This window comes from Musca autumnalis, unplaced genomic scaffold, assembly GCF_047663935.1.
Source record: "Musca autumnalis isolate F117 unplaced genomic scaffold, ASM4766393v1 scaffold_3, whole genome shotgun sequence".
Classification (NCBI taxonomy): domain Eukaryota; kingdom Metazoa; phylum Arthropoda; class Insecta; order Diptera; family Muscidae; genus Musca; species Musca autumnalis.
Genome location: NW_027411866.1, coordinates 951,365 through 966,501, shown reverse-complemented (window position 1 = coordinate 966,501; position 15,137 = coordinate 951,365). Strand labels below are relative to the sequence as shown.

The window sequence follows — 15,137 nt, the reverse complement described above, 5'->3', positions numbered from 1 at the left end:
GGCTATTAATTTAATTGCAAAAAATTATGAATTCCAATGCGGAAATGGAAATTTCTCTTATTAAATTTGTGGTCGGCAACGCAACTGGAGTTGGGTTGCTATCCATAATCGACCCCTTAGTTCCCATAAAACCATATTGTTATTCAGCCCTATTCTGAACGCATGGGAGTTGGGAATTTTTTCCCATTCCCACATTTTCGTATTCTGAACAAAATTTTGTGGGAGTTTTTTTTTCCCATTTCCCATCTCCCCTCATTCTGAATGAAGTTCGAATTGGGAATTTGTTCCCATGGGAAAAAAGTATACATTCTCAATCTTGAATTGTGGGAGAATTTTGTGCCTTTTTGTGGGAAAAATCTCCCCAGCAAACAGTGTGGGAGTTTGAAAAAAAAATTCAAGAAATTTCATATTTTTATGAAATTTCATATTTTAAGACATCTACACGACAAAATTATTGCAAATATTTATAATCGCCAAGTGTTTGCTTAATAAAAGCATACAAAATGTACTGTAAAATATGTCATTAGTAGACTTCGGATTTTGCATATTCTTATATGATACAAAAACCTGCAAGAATCTAACATGTTTTACACCGATAAAAAATTTTCCTTTATGTTATCGAACAAAACAAAAAAAGTAGTAAAAATTAGTAGATTTTTGCAGTTCTGGAACAGACCATATGTATTGAAATACGAGAAAAAGAGTCATGGTTGATTCTATTAACGCAGAACAACAAGTAAAAACAATTCAATTTCAAAAGAATTTTTGGCAAGAATTATTAAAATATATTGGAAAATAACCATAATATATACAATCTTTACAACTTTTATTCATTTTCGTAATATAACCTTCGGGTTTTTTAAATCAGACGACCAACGTTCTGTTGAAAACGTGTTAGTCTCCTCAACGACACGACAAAGATCACAGGCGTACATACATATATGCCAAATTATTGCAATGCTATTCCATTTTCCGAAATGCCTTTTCTTGAATAGGATCGTTATTTTTGAACGTAGAAGCTTGAAATTTTGCAAGGGCATGTGTTTTAGTTTTAGATTCAATCACAAACGTATTTTATTATTATTTTTTTTTTTTTTGAGATACGTCTTCGGATTTTTATGGTGACGATATGTAATAACAAGCAAAAATATGTAATAATCGAGAAAAATATCCGAACTTATCTTTTTGAATTTTTTTAAAAATATGCAAAATACGAGTTCTAGCGATCATTAGGAATAAGTAAAACTAGCGATATACTCGTTAAACCCCTAACTAAAATTACTCGGTATCAACATACAATTTTTAAATTCGTTACAAACTTAAAAAGTTCCTATTACTTTTTACATAAAAATTATGTTTGCCTACTAATTAAAAAATGCTTACACCAATTCGCACAATCTGAAGAAAATGTGCTTATTAGAACAACATCACACATCGTTGACTCCATTCACTTAAAAAATCCATAAATCAATGCACGGTTGTTGAATTAAGTAAGTTGTGCTTTTGCTAATCTAATTCAAAAACCGCGAATTCAATGCAAATAGGCATTTTGTATTACAAAACAAAATTACAGCCCCCTAAAAGTATGCTATCATAATTTGGTGTAACTAATTTCGAATTTCGAAAATTCAATTCCCATGATTTGATGTTCCCACGTCGTTGAGAATATGGAAAACGTGGGAATGGGAAATTTCGCTCCCATGGGAAACAGTTCCCATGGGAATGTTCAGAATAGGGCTGATAGAAAATGCATACTTTTCTCCCATGGGAACAAATTCCCAATTCGAACTTCATTCACAATGAGGGGAGCTGGGAAATGGGGAAAAAACTCCCACAAAATTTTATTCAGAATACGAAAATGTGGGAATGGGAAAAAATTTCAACTCCCACGCGTTCAGAATAGGGCTTTGTTGTTGAGTTTGTTTTAATATGCAAAATACGATAGCGACCATAAGGAATAAGTAAAACTAACGATATATTTGTTAAACCCCTAACTCAAATTATTCCGAATGGATATCACCATACAATTTTTAAATTCGTTACAAACTTAAAAAGTTCCTATTATTTTATACACAAAAATATGTTTGCCTATTAAAAAAAATCTTACACCAGGTGCTCAATTCTGTTTGTATGAAAATGTGAAATGAAAACTTTTATAAAGGAGAAAACTGTCAAATGAAAAAAATTATAAAGGAAATATTTTTCATTTCAAATTTGCATAGAACAAGAATCCAGCCCCAGTTCGCACATTTTGAAGAAAATTTACTTATTATTACAACACCACACAACGTTTGACTCCATTTACTTACAAAATCCATAAATTAATGCCCGGTTGTTGAATTAGGAGAGTTGTGCGTTGACTAACCTAATTCAAAAACCGTGAATTCAGTGCAAATATGCATTTTGTATTATAAAACAAAATTACAGCCCCCAAAAGTATGCTATAGGGGTCGATTATGGATAGCAACCCAACTCCAGTTGCGTTGCCGACAGCAAATTTAATAATAGAAATTTCCATTTCCGCATTAAAATTTCATACTTTTTACAATTATGGGTCGATTCCGTATTGCGACGTCAGTCATGTCGATAACAGGTTATCGGTGATGTAGCGGAGCGTTTTTTGTTTTGATTTGAATGAATCAGAAAAAAATATCAGCAAGTACAATGTCAATGTAGCGGAGCGTTTTTTGTTTTGATTCGAATGAATCAGAAAAAAATATCAGCAAGTACAATGTCAATTTCTACTTCATTTTGAGGTTTTTCATTTTCTACCTCATCAGGTTGTCCAATTTCACTTTTATTATCATCCCATGTCTCTTGAATTTCGTAGATCGCACCTACAGGATTTGAAACTATATTAATTTGCAGTAAGTCTGCTACCGCTTGCTCCTTCGATGACAAAGATATTTCTTGTTATGGTCCACCTCCTGTAGCTGTAATATTCTTCTATTTTGAGACATTTTTTCTTTAGTTTGGATTTAAAATGAGTCCATACTCTGTGGCATTCATCTGGTGTACGCACACAACTATTTAATCGCTCCGCGACACGACTCGAGTCGCAATACGGAATCGACCCATTAAATTAATAGCTCAGAGTTCAAAACACAGATATTGAATGAATTTGACTAAAATTTGTGTCTTTCACTTATTTTAATTGTATGATTTTCTGTTCTGGCAACGCAACTTACAGTTGAGTTGCTATCCATAATAACCATAATAATTTGTTTAACTAATTTCGAAATATATTCTCCCATTTCTTGCTTTTCCAACGTCGTTGAGAATCTGGAAAGCGTGGGAATGGGAAATTTTGCTCCCATGGGAATGTTCAGAATAGGGCTGATCGTTGACCGGTATCGAACAAAGAAAACCTATGTGTTCTTCAGTGAATATTATGAAGGTAGATGTAAAAAATGTGTTTATTTGAAATCAAAAACTATGGGGTCGATTATCGATAGCAATTATCGTTGAGTGGCGTTGGCAGTTGCCAAAATTATTTTATGTATGGAAACTTCCAACTGAAGTTGCGAATCTCACTTGACGAAGCGGATATTTTTCAGAAACCACCTATTTTCAGTTGCAGTGAGCATTTTCGAAGAAACAAGAAGTAAAATAGAAAGGAAAATAAACATTTTCTTAACAATTGTTGATTCTGTGCATCACTCATTAATTTTGTGTATCAAAAAAAAAAAAAAAAAATATAGTGAAAATAACGACATAACAATAGTTTGAAATATTTATTGATAAATTGAGTGCAAATCCAACCGGCACATGTGTCTTCAAAGCAAGCTTTATACGGCTATGTGGTGGTATTTTTGATATTTGCAATAAAGTTAGAACCCTAATTTAGATAAGTTCGTAGATATCGATAATCTTCCATACGCATTTCTAATCGACACGAATTGATGGGGGTTTTCATGAATGAAATTTCTCCGTGAGTTTCGTCTTTCCGCCGTTGCAACTTAAGGGAGAAAGTGAAAAAATTCACGGGGAATTGCCGTTCATGATAACCACCACGAGACACGTTCATTTAGATATTAGGTGTGTTCGTTTACTCAATAATTTGTACAAATTTGTACAAGTCCAGTAACTTCTTGTAAACGGCCAAAGTCTTTTGCATTGTACTGGGGAGTAAACGAACAACATCCAGTAACAATTTGTACGAATTTTGAGTAAACGAACACACATATTCATGTCATATATCATATGGCGAATCTTTCACATTTATTTCAATATTTCGTAATTAACTTCGTTGGGATCGCATTTTTGACTTCAAAAAATAAGTCAAACCTTCCTATATCGAATCGTTTTATAAAGCATAACAAACATAATTTGAAGGAAGTGGTTGCATGAGATGCTAAATATGTATAAAGCTATATAAACTTTGCTATTTTTAATCGGTCTGATGTTTCGTGGACTTGAAATCTGTGTCAAGGGATTGGTGACAATACCCTGACTAATGGTTAAGGAACATTTAATGCTCAGTTTAGTTTTCGAAACATTTTTACCTTCGCTTTTGCTTCAAAACAAAAAACAAATTCGAAAAACACACACTAGTTTGATAGTGGCCATTAAATGGGAGCCGACTACACCAGGGAATTTCGTTTTTGAATAAAAATTATTTCTATTTTGTCTTTTTTCCTCCTCCGTCGCCTTCAAACGTTCCACAACTTTGGCACAATTTGTCCTCTATCACGTGGACAACTCCCTTTTTGAGGACCACTTTATAGTTATGTTATGGAAGCTAATACGAACGGCTTTTTCCAGTATAATACTGTGAATATTTGGGACCCACAAAACTACAAACAAATTAACAAATGAAGAATGTGAGGCCGTCGACTTGGACGACCAAGGAATATAAGAACATTTATGCTACATAAAGGATTATACATTTGAGTAAAAGTGACCTGCGGGGTAATATTCTTCTCATATCTGACGACATCCTACTTTCCAGCGTGCATTTTTGGAGTTTGTTTCGGGATTTAGTTTTCGTTATTGGTGTTAGCTTTTATTTTTATTTTATATTTATTATAGTTTATTTTATAATTAAAAAACATTAATTTTTTATGCTACAATGATTTATGTTTTCGCACAACATTTTGAAAAATGTTGCAAGATTTTATTTCTGATAATAAAAAAAATCGAATTTAAAAACAATAATCTAACAGAAAAAAAAAGTTCCAAATAAATGTCTATGGCATCCCACCATACCATTGCTATCGACCATATTGTTTTCAAATTTTTCTCAATAGTTTTGCGGATATTTTGTTCGAGAACGACAGACGAGAATGAATTGAAAACGATTCATTCGTCGCTCAGTTTGTGGCAGAGAATATCGTTAATAATATTATTTGCGAATGAATTGACGATAGTTTTTACGACAGTGGCGAAAAACATTTTTGGTGGAGTTGCATGATGTTTCTGTTATGTACCTTCTTCGTTTTAATTTCCTTGTTATGTTTGCGATTCGCTGTGTAAGGCTGACATCCGTAACGTCAGATTCTTTGTAGTTCGTCGTCAAAATGTTTCAGTTGATGCATTGTTCCTCGAAAATGCAACTAAATACATGTTTGCTTTTTACCTGCGTTAAAAATACGCAATTTGACGATACGGAAGTCAGCCTAATAACTGTTGATAAACATTGTTGCCTTGTATTTTGTAAGATAGAAATATGTAGTATTTATCCACATTTATTGTTTATACATATTCTACCACAGTTTATACAGTTGGACACTAAGCCAAACTGATTGTTATGTTTGTTGTCAAAAACATTATTGTGATTTAAAATACAAAGAAACTCAAATCACAATAATATAAAATCTATTATGTTTTTTGTCAAAAGTTATTAACAGAACTCTGAATGGCGGACCTTCTATAAGCCTTGATATTATACGTAGCATTTATATCGAAATTATTTGAAAAATGCAAATGGAAATTTTATACAAACTGCATAAAATTATTTTTGAAAACAAAAAATTTTCCAAAGTAAAAAATGTTTATCGAAAAAATTTTTCTTATGAAGAAAAAACATTTGCCAAATGGTCGAAAGTGATACCGTTTTTGAACTTTTGGCGAACAAAAGAAAAACATTTTCCAAACCTTCGACAGTGATAGTCGTTTTCGAAACTTGTGCCGAACATTCGAAAAATATCAGCAACTGGTGTGATGGGATTGCCTATGAATTATTTGTGTGTGTGTATTTTTGTTTTATTTTTATGTCACTACATATGTATATATATGGATTATCCATGCATTTATGATTGATACTTAACTAGACATCGGATTTTTGCATATTTTTGAAATTTCACCCTATTTTAACTATACTACTATATAGAATTATACCGTTTTAATAATATAAATTGGATGTCATATTGAAAATAATCAATAATATGTACAAAGCTCCATCTTCTATTGTTTAAGAAACGAATTATTTGCATTATGATTTTCAAAAATATGCAAAAATCCGATGTCTATACATAACTATTTGAATCATCATATATGCATTTGTTTGCTGGGATGCATTATTTCCATTATAATATAAATAATAAATCCAAAATAATATAAATAATAATTACAAATTTATTTTGTTGGTATTGTTGTTATTATTACATACTTTTTTCTTTATTACTAAAATGTGTTTTTCCTTTTTTAAATTTATTATTATTATTATTACATGAAGTAGTTTACTACTAACTACCACTAGAGTACATAAGTTTTATAGTTATTTGTAATTGTTTATTTATGATAATTTAAATTACATCTACATTTTGTTTTTGTGTTTAGGCTTAGAAAAGAGAATAATAATAATAAGATGTGTGTGTATATGTAGTATGTATATATAATATAATAAAGGAAATCATGCCATTTAAATGTTACCTTTGATTCAAACATTGTTCATCATCTAATATTTTCGTAGAATATATAATTAAATAACGATTTAAAAAATAAAAATATATAGTTTAATGTATAAAATTAGAAATTGCTCCATGTGACTGCTTCTTATATCTTCACCATTCTCCTTCACTCTTCCAAATTGTTTCTAATAGCATAAGAAGATTTACTTTAACTTTTGCTGTTTTTTTTAATTTGTATTGTGGGGTGGTTTTCGTTGACCTCATCCAATGCGTCTCCTCTGTCTATCATTTTGTTTAATATATATATTTTTTTAACTAAGTTTAATAGTGATTGTATTACTGCAGCTGGTTTCAGCGCACACCTTAATATTATAACTGTTGTTTGTTTTAGTTTTCCTTTTAATTTATTCGTGTTATCTTGGATTGGGTTTGTTCTTTTCTTTTTCTTAACTGTTCTACATTTATAAACATAATATGCATTTCAAGTAGAAGTTTGTTGTAATTAAAAGTTTTATTTTCTTTTTTGTGATATAGGGTTTCTGTTTCTGGTTTCTTTCTGTATGTATCTATGTATATATGTACGTATGTATATAAATTAATTAGAAAATCCAATATTTATTATGACAACAAAGAGAAAGATTCAACAGTATCCGATATGGAAGTTATTTAGCCATATATTAAAGCGATTCTTCGAATGCTGCCATTAGATCACTTTGCATATTCATGTCAATTTGACCAGCTCTCTGAAAGATAAAATGCATAAAAAGTTAATGACGCTGGGAACAGATGTGACAAAGACACAATTTCTATCATTTAATTTATTTTTTGACACAATTTGCCATAGAATACTCTTGTGGTAACTTACCGCTTCTCGTCTTCTTCTTTCTTGTTCCATGCGTCTTAGTTCTGCGCGTTTAGCTGCAGCCCTATCTTGTGGCGATTGCTGGGCTGCGCCCGCAGGTGAACCACAGCCCTGTGGGGAAGCCTTCATATCATCAACTACCCGTGATAATGGCTGAATATCGTGCACGCTTTTCCTGCAATAGTAAAAACAAACTCATTTATATGAAGGTCAAATCCGATGAGTGGAAAGCTTGTATGAACTTACCTTCCGCTTTCCATTGATTCGATTATAGATGCAGCTAAATGCGCAGTGGCTACACTGCCGCCATGTGCGTGAGGTGGTTGTACACCACTTGAAACATTCACTGATTGGTGATGGGGACCAGTGAGGCTGTTTGGACCTGTGCTACCGTTACCGTTGCCGCTGTTGCTGGAATTGGAACTTCCTCCTACCATATGCAGTGGAGGTTTTGAATGCTGCTTCCGCTGTTGTTCCTTTTCAGCGGCTTCTTTTTGTCGCTTCTGTTCCTTTTCCTTTTCGGCGGCCTCCAGCTGTTTTTGACGGTCGGCCTTTTCTTTGGCTTTATTGCGGAATTGCTGGAATGAGTCCATGGCTGGTTTGGTTTTGTTCGACGTGGGTGTGTTTTGGGGCGATCCTGCGAGTATTGACCATGAACTGGGATTCTTCACATTGGGGGCGAAAATTGCTTGATTGCCAACTGCACCTGCAGCTGTTGTTGATGGTATTTTTAAATCGGATGGCGACTGTAAAGGTGGTGCTACTACTGTGCCACCCATCGTCTGCTGAGGTGCATGCTGGCCTTTCTTCTCCGGGGGGCTGGGCATCATTGATTCGATGGGTTTAGGAGTTATGAGCAGTTTATTTGATGGATGCTGCTGTGACTGATCCCCATTGCTATTGCTGGAACTAGAATCCTTCTTCCCACTCATTCCCGGTACCGTTGTCCCGACAGTTGAACCACCAAGAGACAAGTTGCTAGGCATTCCAGCTGCTCCGCCACTCATCATCATGGCCAGCAAATGATTATCATTCCGACCAGGCAGCTGGTCAAATATCGAGCTCGCTCCCGCACCCCCTCCATGTGTTAGTCCCAAACTTAATCCAAGACTATCGAGAGCATTTGAAGTCGCCACATCACTCATATTGTAACCGTTGTTATGTGCGTGTTGGTGCTGAACGGCTTGTTGGAATTGTTGTTGCATCATGGAATTTAGACCCTCCATTAGACCGAATTGCATCAATGGGAAGTGGTTGCCATTCATACCGGGAACATTTTCAGCCGCAGCACCCTTCGACAACAGTTCGTTCATAAATTCAACGTGGTGCTGATTACTCCCCCCTCCATGTGCTTGGCCCGGTTGGGGTTGCGTTTGTCCACCCCCAAAGACCTGCTGTTGTTGCTGTACAGATGATTGCTGTTGCATTAAATGAGCCGCATTAATACCAGCTGCAGCAGCCATTAGGAAATTATCAGCAGCACTTTTACTGGTGGGCGGTGGTGCCAACAGTGAAGGTTGCTCCAACGAAGCAAGCGACTGTTCGACAGGATCATCGAACTGAGGAATTTGTTTAAGCCCTGCACCCAAGGAGGCTGCAGAAGAAACCTGCGACGCAGCAGTGGTGCCCCCTACACTTACTGGTGTATCGGTCACGTCTGTAGGCAATTTGTGTAGATTGCTGGCAATGCGAATACCGCCACCTCCCCCTGCACTGCTGCTTGTATTAGTAACAGTGCTGGTGCCAGCGGCAGCACTCGACACGCTAGACGAGGCACCATCACCACCACTGAATGCAGTAGTTAGGGCTGTTGCCGTTGCCGTGTTTGCACCAACAGCTGAATTTGGCGGCATTGTCAAGTCACTTGGTCCATTTGTGCTGCCACCGTTAGCCCCACCGACACCACCACCTCCACTTCCAACCTCAGAACTTACACTACTAAAAAGACCTAATGCAGATGATGTTCCTGTTGTTGGAACGGCGGATGGAGTTGCTGCTGAAGTTGGTGTGACTGAAGGTGTTGTTTTGATAGCATTTATATTGTTGTTATTCAAAGCTGCTGCCGCAGACAAGGAGTTGTTGTTTGACGTTACTGTGGAAATTCCCAATGATGTTGGTGTTGTTACACCCACTGTGCAACAAATGTGACATATAAACACAAACAGAATTCACAATTTCAAGGGGGATTGGGGAAAGGCAAATGTGATGTAAAAAAAAGGAACAATAACATCAACATAATATTAGTAAATGCACATCATTTAATACAACTACGAGGACTTACCCATTCCAGGAACTTGATGTTGGGATCCGGTAACTGGAATATTTGTTGAGGGTAATGAAGATCCACTATTGTTATGCACTCCCGGTCCTCCCACCGGTGTGGTAGGAACAGTTGCTTGGCTATTTGGACCTGGCAACGTGGCTTGTGTAGTGCTTGTAGAAGACATAGTTCCTCCCGAAGCAGAACTTGTTGCCGTGGAAACAATATTTAATGGCTGCGATGGATCTGTTGTTGCTGTCGATGGACCAGTTGCTGAAAGGTCTGCAGTCCCACCACTCGCACTGGTTGGTGTCGTTATAGCTGTATTATTTACCTATAAAACGTCAACAACAATAACCACAAACAAGAATGTAAACGATTTCAAATGATTCATGAAAAGGATTGCAATTCGAAAGACTAAATACATGTAACCTAAATGGTAATTGATTTTACACGCCCACATACATACATACATGTGCACACATGCAAAGGTTCATACATATTTACATAGAAGAAATTATTTAACTATAAAATCACATCGGTCGCCTCGTTCTAAACATACGGAGGTAGATTTGATTAGTCACAACTCCATATAACCTATTACATCGACATCACATACAATAACTTTTGAAACTGGGGGTTCGTTTTGGCATACAATGCCAACCGGGTAGCAAACGATATTTTTGTTTAACGATAAAAAAAAATTCTGCTAAGTATGTTGGTTATAGGACAGGATGGATTATCATATCGATGTTTACCTCAAAGGATAGACGACTCTGTTTCACTGAAATAGCACTATACCATATACAGGCAAGTCACAGATTCCTATCGGAATGGTTTTAATTCCGTAATTTCTTTTCGATCGTTTTTGTTTAAGCTTCTTCAAATTTCGATCGATTTGGTGAATTTCGAAAATCATATTACACCAAGACCTCGCTTTGCGTTGTTTTCGAAGTTGCGTCGTTGCTTAGTTAATACCAATTATCACTATGCGTCGTTCGATTTTCTATGTTGTGTTGTTTTAAGTTTGGATGTTTAATTTTTTATGCCCTCCACCATAGTATGGAGGGAATATTAAGTTTTTTTGTTTCTAACGCATTGAAATAATCATTTGCGGCCCTATAAAGCATATGTATATGGGGATTTCTGAGTGAAATCGGACACTTTTAAAAATGAGGTTCTTGATTTCCTTTATTCTTTGCTGCGGTGATGCTGTTAATCAGCAAAACATTTTAGTATAGGTATTTTCAGATTTTTTTACTAACGGTTCCAGAGATATCGCGCCTTTAAAAAGTCGAATTCTGTAAAAACTATATGCAAAAAAATACTTACAACTTCTTAAATATTGGTCCAATTTGAATTTTTTTTCGTATGGTTTGTTGTTTTATCAGCTATTTAACAAAAAAATAGAAAAAAATTTCGCACTGTGGGCTTGGATGCAATTTTCGCGATTTAATATTTAAAATCAGTTTTGAACAATGATTGACCCCTTCGATTTTCCTGAAATTTCTTGTATTAAACTACCATTAATTACAAAAATTTTAAGTCCTACTTTGTAGTGGGATTCGAATGATTACTATTTTTTCTTAATTTTTTAAAATTTGTCCTCATTTTGAAAAAGTAGCCGATTTCTTGATCATCGTAAAAGTCTATGTTGATTTAGCCATGGCGTTTACACACAGACAGTATTGGCAAGACAATAGCAAAGTTACAAACCATTTTCACCAATACATTCATATATTACATATTTAACAGTTTATAAATATATTTGTGAAAAAGGTTTGTATTTTTGCTATTGTCTTGCCAATACTGGCGTTTGTAAACGCAGGGTTAGATCACGTTCAAAGATGGGCTAAATCGGTCCACGTTTTTGCATAGCCCTCAAAAACCTATATTTTCTGACCGAATTAGTCAGCAAATGTAAATTTTCATTGTGACTATTTTACGGCCCTGTGTCATGTAATCCGTTAAAATTATGGCGTTTCCGGGAACTGTGTGCTTGTAAATTATGTTCCCTGAGATATTTGCGAACTTGTTTGTACTGTTTCCGATTCAATATGGTCCTTTTATAGCCTACTAGGACCTTTGAAATAGTACCTTTTTGCATTTCAGATGAAAATTTTTTACCTGATGTTGTGTCAGGGATCAATTAATTCCACTACTTTACGCATTTTCATTATAGTTAATAGTTTAATGAATCATTTTCTTCGATTTTCAAACAAATATGCCAACTTATCTGTAAAACTTTGCTATCAGCAGAGGTGTTGTTCATTATTTTGGGCTTATCTGCACTATAGGCCCTTTTATGGCCTATTTTAATTTAAAACATCGTATTTTTTTAAGGTGGTATGTCAAATAAGTCAAACAAGTGTTTAAATGCAAGAAAATGTCCCAAATGTAAAATATTTTCTATAGATAATGTAAGTAAGTGGTGCTATTATTTTTTTGCCTCTTTTCTGATATTTTTTGGTTAAAGCTGCCGAAAACAAATATTTTTTTAATAATGTGAATATAAATTTTACTTTTTTATAAAAGTAAATAACCCTCCAAAAGGTATTCTCTTACGAAATCAATGTCTATCATTATGACAAGAAATCAGCTTATAGAAGCCACTAGTATGTGGTTTCCTCACAGGATATGGATATCAATTCTATAAAAAAAAAAACAGTAGGTCTTCTTATAAAAGATCAGTAAAATTACTCTTAAAATACCACAAAGTCTTTCAAAGGAGTCCAATAGGTTCTTTCACAGAAGACAAGACATGAGAAGTGAAATAGACCTACATGAGATGGCCATTAGAATATGTGGGATCTGAAACCACTACTCCGAAGTGTATTCTAAACAGTCAAGTGAAAGGAAAATTTTCCGATATGCATTTTGTACTCCAAATAGAGGATAGAGGTACATTTTTCCCTCAGAAGATTATATAATCTTAACACTATGCTACCCTTCCGTATAAGACATGCACATTCTTTGCTAATGCCTTTATTTTGAACGGTATGAAAGTGTATACGGATGCGGACCTTGTCCACCTCAACAAGCTTTACAATTGCTTTCATAATATGCTCGTATAAGTGTATGGCAAACAATGTAAATGCAATTATTCTGAGTATGAAAAATGTTTTCTTGGCTGTACTTTTGATCATTACTTGCGAATTAGGTGTTTGTATTTTCTTCTTTAAGTCTATCAAATTTATTAAACCCTCTTATATTGTCAATATTTTTCGCATTCCAGCAGGAACTCACAACTTCTTATGTCACATTTTGGTAGTATCTCTTTGAGCGATCATTTGCCGTACGCTTAGCGAGAATATGGAGCCAGCTTCCCTCTGCTTTAAAGAACTTCTCAATATCCGTGCAATGTTTTAAAAATAAGTTCATAGACTAATGAAAATATAGACGACGGAATGCTCTCACCGAGTATGTTCGAATTGAGTATGCTGAAAACGCAACTCAAAATAAAATGCCAAAAAATACAAGTTAATAAATATTTTGTTCTGGCAAAAGGCAACTTGGGGTTAGTTTTTGATGGGAACAATGTCCTCAGACAAAAATATTGCCATTTTCCCAAAAAACGTCTTCGAACTTTTTTGAGTTTTCGTGTTTGAGTAGCTTGACGGCGCAAAATTGAGTATTCCGTCGTCTATATTTCCATTAGTCTATGATAAGTTATTGTAATATTTTTTATTGTTGGAAAACTGATGTCTCAAATACATGTAGTGCGATACTCTAACTCATTTTTGAGTTACCAACAATTGTCGGTAAAATTAAAATGCTTATAATTTCGGTAATTACCGATGTTTTTCGGTAAGTTAACGACGAATAAAAAGCAGTCGTAAAGTTCTACCGATACCAAGAGTGTTGTCAACTTTTATTTGAACTTTTCATTCATAATTTTGCGTTTTAATTTTACCGATTTTTGTCGGTAACTCAAAAAATGTGTTAGAGAATCGCACTACTGATGTCTCGTATACCTTCAATGCGTTATGTTTTTTTATAATTTTTGTTTATGCTGGGAAAATGTGCGTTAGGGATTATAACTTATGTGTGTATCCTGTTTCTCTAAGACGATTTGAATTCAAATTCGTTCGAATTACTATCAAACTCCTGTTGTTGAAGGAAATGTTTGTTTGATTGATAATAAAAACAATTCAAATATTTTTCAAAAAAAAAAGACGTTATTATGATGATATTATGATAATTTTGTTCGGCTTGAGGTAATCAAAAAAAAAGAACAGTTTGTAGTTAGTTTTTTATTTTATCACTTTTATTTTTCCCATATTTCGATAGTCGTCGACTATCTTCATCAGAGTTGTTAAATTTGTTTTTGTTAAGAAATTTGCGAAAATTTTCCTACGTTTGAACATGAGTGGAAGAGAATTTTCGCCAATTCCTTAACATAAACAAATTTAACAACCCTGATGATGATAGTCGACGACTATCGAAATATCGGAAAAATAAAAGTGATAAAATAAAAAACTAACTACAATCTGTTTTTCATTCATTCATTTATTTCTTCCTTTGTAATATAAAAAGCCAATATGGCCAACGACTTATATTAACATACTACAAATTCCATACATTCAACAGTTTAAAATTTAAGAATTAGATGTAAAAACTACATGTTGAACCTATCTATATTATAATTAATGACTATATAAAAAATATTAAATGCAAACAGCAATCAAAATTCAAACCCTTGCATAAAGCCCCTAACTACTGCACTTTACTTAAATACGGTTAAGAGAAGCATAGCATAGGGGAGAGAAGCAGTAAGGGTCAATACATGGATAAATGCTATGATTCGCTCAATCAATAGAGCGAACATGCCATCTACTGCCAAACCAAATACTCTGCACTAAATATTTTTTTTTTATTTTTTGATGACTTCAAGCCGAACAAAAATTTCAAGAAGAGTAATTCCAAAGGTCAACTATAATACAAAATATTATTTATCATAGTATGGATATTTATGAAATCAGTCGTATTATGTACATTAGTCACAAAAACTTACGATTGTATTCAAGTAAATTCATTTTGAATGTGAATGCTATAGCATTCACGTCATCCTACGTCATCATGAAAATGAATGCTATAGCATTCACGTCCGCGAACGTGTTAAAGAATACAAGTCCCAATGTACATTGACAAGATTATTTGGGGC

The 15,137-nt window shown here is 34.3% G+C and overlaps 1 protein-coding gene across 8 annotated transcripts in view; it reads right to left on the bottom strand.

Annotated features, from left to right (window-relative positions):
• Positions 1-7,360: 7,360 nt before the first annotated feature.
• Positions 7,361-15,137, bottom strand: part of LOC141397649 (uncharacterized) — a 29,393-nt gene continuing 21,616 nt past the window's right edge. For all 8 annotated transcript variants that reach the window (XM_073974214.1, XM_073974217.1, XM_073974216.1 and 5 more), the window contains exons 9-12: positions 9,995-10,307; positions 7,960-9,844; positions 7,717-7,888; positions 7,361-7,594 (exon numbers count right to left, since the gene is read on the bottom strand). In XM_073974214.1, the coding sequence (XP_073830315.1) occupies positions 7,529-7,594; positions 7,717-7,888; positions 7,960-9,844; positions 9,995-10,307 (2,436 nt within the window). In that variant the 3' untranslated portion in view covers positions 7,361-7,528. The remainder of the gene's footprint in view (positions 7,595-7,716; positions 7,889-7,959; positions 9,845-9,994; positions 10,308-15,137) is intronic.